We start from the raw sequence: 9,462 nt of genomic DNA on the forward strand, positions 1-9,462 counted from the left end.
TCTCTCGGCCACGAGGCTACCACCCCCCCACCCCCCCGAAGTTCTGGGCTGGGGCGGCTCCCACCTTTCCCCATCGTTAACCCACGATTACCCACTAACAAAAGCACCTGCCCCTGGAGTTAACAAGAAATGAAAATACCTTCCAACCGGTTTCAACAGATGAAAATAGAATTACACATTTTTTGGTTACATATTGTAACCCAAGACAAAACCTAATGCACCAATAGTTTTCATAGAAAAAAACCACAAACATTAAATTCATAAACTGGAAAATACTGTCATGCAAAAAAAAGTTAAGTTCTGATTTCAGAGACCACCCAACAAATTCACTAGAGGGCAATCCAAAGCCAGCACACAGCCCTACTGATGCAAAACAGGGACTATATACACATTCATAGAATCATAGAATGGCCTAGGCTAGAAGGGACCTTAGAGATCATTTAATCCAACCTCCCTGTCATGGGCAGGGACGCCTCTCGACTAGATCAGACAACACACAGGGACTGAACCCGCTACCTTGGTGTTATCAGCACCACGCTCTAACTGACTGAGCTAATTGCCCTCCCCATTCATATAGAGCCACAATGTTTGATCTACCCTCACCTCGTTGTACAACCTCCACAGGTTGTTTGGGTTTCTTTTTTTTTTTTTTTTTAGTTTGGTGTCTTACAAAGATGTGCTCTGAAGCTAAAATAAAACTGATCCGTGCTTTAACATCATCCAGAAGTCCCCATCACATAATGATACCGACATACAGAAGGGTAGCTGCCTCAAAGCTCAAGGTGTTCCCACTTAACGGTTAATTCTGGCAAGTGCTCCCAAGTTTAAGTTGTTTACCAGGATCTGAAGGCACGTGTTTCTACTACAGTCTGTACTTAATATGTAAGTAGCACTCTGTTTAGATTAGGAAAAGTTTCTTGTTCTTTCAAACAAGAGATACTTCTTTCTGCATCACTGGCATGTGTCAGTTCCCATGCACTAACCTATCAGCAAATACTAAGCACGTTCATAGACTGAATAAATTCTGTTTTACTTGTCTAGTCAAAATTCCATCAGATGTCTACACATGAACACAGACAGAATAGCACAGGCTTACAAGGATAGCTACTGCCTGCCAATTTTCTCGAATCAAGAGCTGTCTAAGACAGAGCTTCACATCCATCTTTCAGTAAGGCGGAGAGAAAACAGATCTTAGTTTGCCCAACTGCTGGAGATGTTGTTTTGGTGCAGGTGGATATTACTGATTGAGATAAAGGGGCATATTCTGCTAGTCCCTTCATCCTCAGCTCCAAACACAGGTGATCTAAAGCTAGCATTGAACTATCTAGTTAATTCTTGCATCAAATCTTTGAACTGTAAACTTCCATAACACATATGCCACGCATTGTTTCCTGGACAGCTTGAAAGACTAAAAGAATTTAGGAATGTCACTGTTGCAATGGTTAAATTAAATTAGCAATGTGTTAGCCAAGTCAAGCATGGATTAAAAAAAAAAAGAATCTATTAAAAATGCATTCTGCCTTTCCTCATGTCCTATTGATGATAAAAATTTTGGAGAAGCAGCTGATCAAATACGCTGCGCAAACTTAGCTGATTTCCAGTTTGCAGAAAATGCAGAAATTTTGTTGTGGCCTGCAAAGAGAGTTAAAAATGTCACAGAGTAGCCAAATGTTAATACACAACTCAGCAGAGAAGAGTTCGTAACTAGTTACCATGTTACCAACATCAGTACACTTCTACAATGACAAGCTGAAAATGCAGTAGAAGGAACGCAGAAAATATGTTACATCAGCTATGCTATTATTCCAACATTCAAAAGAATTAAAAGAAAAGCCAGATAATAAGCACAAGTACCTGAAATTTTATTTTGCCAAATGTACATTGCATAGCATGTAAATATAAATATCAAAAAGTACTCTTCAAGCTCTACTTAAGGTGTAATAGCTCAAATGACAAACGTACAACCTGTTTTCTGTCTTGTTTAGAGACTTCACACACAGGAGAAAAGAAAAAAAAGAAAATTTCACCCAACCAGGGCAGAGATTTTCTAAAAGCATTCTAAAGTTATTCTACAGCAGAGCAAGCATAGCTTCTGCGTTTACTTTTACAAGCATAACATACAGTAGAATTCTCCATGTCTAGACAGTAGACTTACACCAATACATTTCTTGATACGCATTTCCCTTACAAGAATCCGAAACACAATTTCTTTAGCAAAGATGTATTTTCAACATTTGTTATAAACATTTCCTTCTGTAGTTTAAGCATCATAATGAAAAACTGCATCGGTGATAAGGACAATACTGAAAGGCGTGATTTTACCACCCTAAGTCATTTCAAATATGTACTAACATAAAAAATGTCTGGAGAAAATATATAATGTAGTATGGCTTCTCGTTCTCCAGAAGTTATTAAAAATCTTGTGTTTGATAACACAAAGAATTACCCACAAAAAACACAGTTATCAAAATACACATATTCTAAAACACTTTTAAAATATCAGGAAAAAAATTACAAGATTTAATTCTGTAGGCATCCTATTATCTCTGTGTAGATGCACTTGCTAGATGTTGGCTTAAATGAATGAGAAAAGAACAGAACTTCAGGTATACTAGGAACTTATATATGTGTATTAATCCAGCCCTTACGGTGCAAGTCATAGTATAAAGTTATAGTATAGTGGTGTAACACTAAAGAAACATACTATACGCTTACATCAGGATGAATCCTTGGAGGGAGACGTTCTCTTGGAACTCTTTCATAGTCATATCGCCCTTCAGACCACATTTCATCTCTTCGATATGCCACTAAAGACAAGAAAAATCCCATTAGCCAAAACCAGGTTCATTACGAATAGACGGAAGGATGGTGAGAATAAAGGACTGGAGTTCTCCCAGTATAGCCTATTACACACGAGTCAGGTACATACACTGTTTTCTTTTTCTTAATTAGCCGATTCAAAAACAAGTCTATCTAGTTATCAAAAGTGATGAACTTTAGCAAAAATAATTGAGCATGTGCAAGAACAACTGAACAACTGGAAATCGGTGCAGTATAATCAGTACAATTACAAGACTTAGAGCTCTGCTGAAATACATGCATATTGCAAATACCAGCTGTACACAGATATGCATACACGCATACCTTACAGTAATTTTGATATTGCTCTGCTAAAAACAGGTGTTTTTTTAAAAAAAATCAACTTCTTTTTATTAGATTGAAGAATTTCTAGTTTTTTATGTAATATAATAACCTTGATCGAATTATTTCATTACCTCAATCATCTGGAAAGAGATTAAGCCACAACACATCGTTCAGTTAGTATAAAGCTCCACTTCACATGCAGATTTTTCCTGTTTTAAAGTGGGAGACTGCAGAACACAAAAATTCCTCTTTCCAGAGAAGGGTGACTTTGAAAATCAAAATTTGTAACTAAATACAGATGGAAATAAATCATCACTATAAAAGTTTCTAGTCATTCCATGTTAGACAACACAAACTTGAAGAGCCAAAACCTTTCTGATTATTATAAAGGCGACAAATTATATAATATACATTGTTGAAAACAGGTAAGGAATTGCTAGAATTATATTTTTCAAAGTTTCCCTTCACAATGATAGTTCTAGCTATTACAGATAAGAATAAGAAACAGCAGGACATATTCAGAAGCAGCAACAGAAATAATACCTACCTTCAGAAAATAAAAATGCTCATCTGGAAATAGATTTATGAGGCTATATAAAAAAATTTATTATTACAGATGTTAAAAATCAACATGAGAAAAGAGTTTATTAGCTTAGATGTAGCACTAAGTTGGATATGTGGTTTTGTGAAAAGTAACACTTGCATACTTACTTTTCTATTTGTTTTAGCAACTCTACTTCTGAAGACCCATTCAATGATCTACTAAAAAAAAGAAATTGAAGTTAGCAAAACATTTATATATATTCGTAAGTGCTTTTTTTATTTTAAGTAAATCAGACGTTTGAAATATAAATCTTTTGATCACTCATCGCCTATGACCTGTCTGAATTAGTGCAGAGTAATTCACTACATTCATTTAAGAAAGGCTATAAACTACTTTAGTTGAATTAGAAATATCAAAAACTTCCTGGGACAAATTATTAGATACAAGACTTTCCTAATAAACTCCAGAGTTTTCTTTCCTTTTTATCATCTTGTCCTTAGTACGTCAAGTCTCAATTTTTCTCCCATTTGTTAGCAAAAGCTTTTGGAAACTACTGTAATTGCTTTCTTAAAAACATTCAGAAAAATATTAAATATATTCACTTAACTTACATTTATTTAAGTATATTTCAATATCATTAAGCAGAAAAAAATAAGACTATCTGCATGTGATGAGAGGTTAACGAAAAGTGTGATTTAACAAACGCTTTTCCTTTAGTAACAGATAGTAAATCCTGACAAACTCTTTTCTCAGCTGTAATAAGCCTTTATGTTCAGGGATTTTGACCCTACAACTACTACAAATGAAAAGGAGTATCTTCCTAAAATTTGGTTCCATTTTATAATAGACTTGACTTGAAGTACATTTCATGATCAAAACACAGGACTAGTCTGATGTAGCCACAGATGATAAATCAAAAGCTGACTAAATCAACGGTTTGGTCAGTCCCGGTTTTGGTGAGGGACTGCTGTCCCTGCACTCACCAGGGTGCTCCATAAAACCAACTGTTTTATGGAATGTAAGAGTTTCTAATGCTGAAACCACCGCTCATATTGCTGCATCTGTTCGTCAGGCGTCTCCATCAGAAGCACTTTTTTGGTAGTTCCACAGTAAGTGCCTCAACTTTCCTTCATTCTCTCCTTGAGCCTTAAAAATTCATACCTGGGGCTACACGTGCACTGACTGTTCTTGGGGTGACCCCGTGCCCTCTCCTTCCCACATCACCAGGAGGGTTGTCTCCACAATCCTCTTTTCTCTGTACCTAGGACAGCACTTGAACACTCCTGCATTTTACATGTACCAGGAGAAACCAAACTGGCCGAGGCAAGACAAAATCATTATATGTCATGTGCTCTTTCTCAAAACACTTTGTCACTGGCCCCTCACGCGTGGACATTCCTCCTGCCTGTACGCCCTGGAGAGCGCTTGAGGCCACCCCTGCTCAGCCAGAGCCCACTCACTTCTCGCGTGTGCACAGATTTTCCTAAGTGCCAGTGAGCCTCGCTCTGTTTTCAGACCAACAGAAATATCAGAAGCTGGATTCAGGTAAAGTTTTTAAGTGGGTTTTCTTTGCATTTTAACAAATGCAGTAGCACCCATACCCTCCTGCCTGCACCAGTGACTCAAATCATTAACAGACACAATGTTCAAAAAGCAACATGCTACAGGTAAGTAGCACTGAAGTTAAGTACAAGCTTACACACCGTGCTGCTCTGTCAGTCAACCCACCTCCAACGTCCCAACACACGTCACTGACAGCAGGCACCGTGTGGCACAGGACAGCTTTAGCATCCTGCTTGTTTTGTCAACTTGTTGCAAAATGAGTGGTCATAGGTTTTACACAACTTTGATGTAGCAGCAATTTAACATTTATTAATGCTGTTATGGCGTATCACAAGATTAGGCTGGGTGATATTTAACAGTACTTGATTATCAGCCAATTATCAGAGAGGCTTAGTAAAATGTACTATACTCAACACAGCAACTTACTTAAAGATTCAAAAACGGCAAGGCTCACTCATTCCCTAAATCAAATTATACACAGAGACACACACACACAGATAGAGAGGCTAAGACACACACAGAGATATAGAGGTTACCCTATTCTTCTATAACCCTTTCTCTTGGTCGGCATCTCTCAGCAGACAATCTTGGATATCCTCACAAAATCCGTTCCTTCAAAATCCTCATGGAATCTACTCTGAGAGCTGTCCCAGCTTAGGGGGAAGATACAGGGTCACAACCTCCTGCAATCCCAGAGAGATCTAAGGGTCTCACTTAGGATTGCTGCTTTCAGGATCACAAGATGACTGACTTGGGTCTGTGTTTTTGTTTGTTTTTTTTTCATTTGGCCATAATTCTTGTTAGGTAATTCTGGCTCCTTCCAGAGCAGGCTACGATCCAGACAGCAGGAGTTTCCCAGGCAACAGGAGTTTCAGGTATGATTTAGGGAGTGCCCAATCGTCGCAACTCACTGCACTTGTAACCAGGACAAGAAAGTGCTGGACTGTCAGAGCCCACTGCGCTTGTAGCCAAGACAAGAACAGAATGCCCGCTGGTCCTGACATCGCAGTATGGCCCTGGGAGTCTTTACCACCACACATGGACATTCATGTACACACTCTGTTACAGTATCGGGAAGGAAGGCTGCTAAAAACACTCCCATTGTTATCACTGTTGACGGACTTCACTGAAACTAGCAAGAATTATGACCAGTATTTTGACAAAACAAAAACACAAGCTGGGAAAAAAAAATTAAAAAAAGTAGAGATGTACTATCACAAAAGTCAACAAACTGAAGGAAAAAAGCCAACACAATTACATCAAACAGGAAGTATGGAGCTGGAAGAAAAATCTCAGAAGAATATTTTGCTTTTAGAGGAATGAAGTGAAAAAAAAAATCAGAATCATCAAGTACATTGCTCAAAACGTTGGTTAGGAAAAAAAAGGTAAGAGGAGACTAATTTTACATGGAAGATTAAACAGACAAATTTTAGCTGGGACCAATGAGATAGCATAAGGGTGCATGTGAAAATATGAGAAGAAAAAAACAAACTAACACATTTAAAGGGAAGAGAATGCATTTCCCAGATTCTTGAGCACATTTCATTTGTTTCTATAGAAAAAAATAATTCAAGTTCTTAAATGTGACTTAGCACAGCTTTAATAAAAACTATGAAGAGACTAAGCACTTTGAATCAATGAGAAGATTCCATTAACAAGGATTCAAGAGATCAAACCTCAAGTTTATTACACTGTATTCAGATTTGGCCATTCTCTAAGTACAAAGTTGTTCTAAAACAAAGACTAAAAAAAAAAAAAATCTGTTTCAACCTAACACCATTGCCACTCATACTATTTTCTATTAGCATATACAGCAAATGTAGTTGACATTTCTTTAATGTCATGACATATAATCACTTGCTACATTAATTTAAACAACCTCTAACCATTTTTGATCAGAGGTGACCGCTTTCCCTAAAGCAAGGTCTTTATTTCCTCAAATAAAGACACTCCAATGTACACAGAATCCGTTCTATTAACGCAACACAAGCTGCTCCACTGTGGCCTGCTGCCAAGAATGGATTTGCTCCGATTATCGCAGCTCCGTGTCTTGCTTTGTGGTAGTTTAACCAACGTAATACAGAAAGGGTTGCTTCATCAAGCAGATTACATTGTCCACTTAAACTTCAATTTTTTTTGCACAACTGTTTTTTTTATAAGCAATTTTTTAATCTTTTTTGCCTTATAAATAACACATGCTAAAAAAAATCCTGACATATTTGTAAAAGTGCTCCAGTATCCCGCAATATTTTGTAAACAATTCTTCTCTGTTTACCCTTACTTGAGACACAAATTTTCATCACAGCTGAAAATATCTACTTCTCCAGGATTCATAATTTTCCAGTGTGTTCTATAAACCTTCTGCAGAATCTACATTTTTGTTTCAAAAAACATACAGCTTTCTCATCCAGCTGGCTACATCCTGCCATATGTGAACAAAGCACAAAACCTGTAAATGTAGAAGCAGGGAGCTGCAGTATCTCTAATGCTACTGGGATATATCTGGTTTCATACTGTTACTTTGACAAATAGCAGAGACTGGCAAATGTGGGCCAGTTCTGTCTCTCCTCTGCTTTTGAAAACTCTCATAAAAAGCCAAGGCACTTTTCTATGAATAAGACCTAGGAAATATGCTTCAAGAACTGTAACTTATTAGAAATGTCATGGTCAGTTTTGCAACAATTGCTGCTTTGAGGACATCAAGACAGAAAACGTTGTTTTTTCTTCCCACAACTAGAATCTGTATTTGATGGTGCATCAAAAATATCTTTCAGAAATATCCTAGTAACTCTTACCTAGACAGGAGGCAAGACAGATAAAATTGAGTTTGGAGGAAAATGAGTAACTTTCTCCTCCTCCCCCCATACTTGGGACAGGCAGAAAACACTGAGTAGACACAGTTCTCTATTGGTAAGATGAAAAAGCAGAAGCGTAGGAGCAGAGGGAAAAATCCACAACAGCACATACAATTCTGTGAAGTAGGCATTGAGAAAAAAACAGAGATAGAAAGAAAATCCATCTCTTCCTAATAACAAATATTAGCCTATAAGATTCTCAAAGGCAATTAGAAGCATGACTGCAACATCTAAGCATATTCAACCAAGATACCAAATAACCCAAAGAAAGAGGCTTTCTTCCAGTCTTTCCTGACCTGTTCACAAAAATTGTAGCTTAAAATAAGAGGGGTAAAAAATATTTTTAAAAAAACACTGACGAAAATCAAACTAACTCCCACCTCACAAGGGAAAAAACAACAGAAACAGGTAAGCTGAATAACATTATTAACAGCAGCAGCATTCTGATGAGGATTTACAAACCCACTGATTCAGTTTTCGTACTACATCATACTAATATATCACCAGGAGCAAGAAAAATGGAGGTAAGGCATTGGGGGGTACACTAATACAGTGACTGATGTATTTGCGCAAAATCAAATTAACTCCCACCTCTCAAGGGAAAAAAAAACAACGGAAACATGTAAGCTGAATAACATTATTAACAGCAGCAGCATTCTGATGAGGATTTACAAACCCACTGATTCAGTTTTCTTACTACATCATACTAATATATCACCAGGAGCAAGAAAAATGGAGGTAAGGCATTGGGGGGTACACTAATACAGTGACTGATGTATTTGCGCTTATCTTTGCCTGAACACCTGCAGTTACCAACATCCCATCCTTCATCAGTGTCAACGCTACAAAAAGAATATTCTACCAGGCTGCACTGGGGCTGCTAGGCCAGCAACATCAATGCAAACAACTATATGGATCACCGCCTCCACCGACATGTTCCCTCTTGCAGCACAAACATTTTGACAACAAAATATGTCAGCTCACCACGCCATTGACACAACAGGTCAAAAGTGAAATGCTTTCAACATTTACACTCGATAGTACCAACCAACTCTGAACATTTCACCCAGGGCAAATCACTGTATCAACCTGTACTCACTGTTTGCACAGACACTACGGGTTTCCACATATTTTTGTTTGCGTGCTTGTGAAAAGGGTTTTTGTTCCCTTGAACTGTGGCATCCCAGATAAATTACGACTATCGATGAAAACTCTCAGTACGAGGTAAATAGCCTGCTTAAGGAGTGTGAGTGAGAATAAAGAACCACAGAGAGCAGATTTAATGTGTTTAAACACTAATAAAGCCTTTAAATATATTATAGGTCACCTTACTGCTAAGGCTAAACATAAAGATTT

General features: G+C 37.6%; 1 protein-coding gene across 1 annotated transcript in view; it reads right to left on the bottom strand.

Annotated features, from left to right (window-relative positions):
- The window catches only part of PPHLN1 (periphilin 1), a gene marked incomplete at its 3' end in the record, with an annotated part of 34,314 nt that extends 31,527 nt beyond the window's left edge, over positions 1 to 2,787 (bottom strand). Inside the window, exons 1-2 of the mRNA XM_009866552.1 lie at positions 2,716 to 2,787; positions 1,576 to 1,632 (exon numbers count right to left, since the gene is read on the bottom strand). Coding sequence (XP_009864854.1) covers positions 1,576 to 1,632; positions 2,716 to 2,787 — 129 coding nt within the window. The remainder of the gene's footprint in view (positions 1 to 1,575; positions 1,633 to 2,715) is intronic.
- Between the last annotated feature and the right edge of the window lie 6,675 nt (positions 2,788 to 9,462).

Source organism: Apaloderma vittatum, unplaced genomic scaffold (genome assembly GCF_000703405.1).
Source record: "Apaloderma vittatum isolate BGI_N311 unplaced genomic scaffold, ASM70340v1 scaffold3603, whole genome shotgun sequence".
Lineage (NCBI taxonomy): Eukaryota > Metazoa > Chordata > Aves > Trogoniformes > Trogonidae > Apaloderma > Apaloderma vittatum.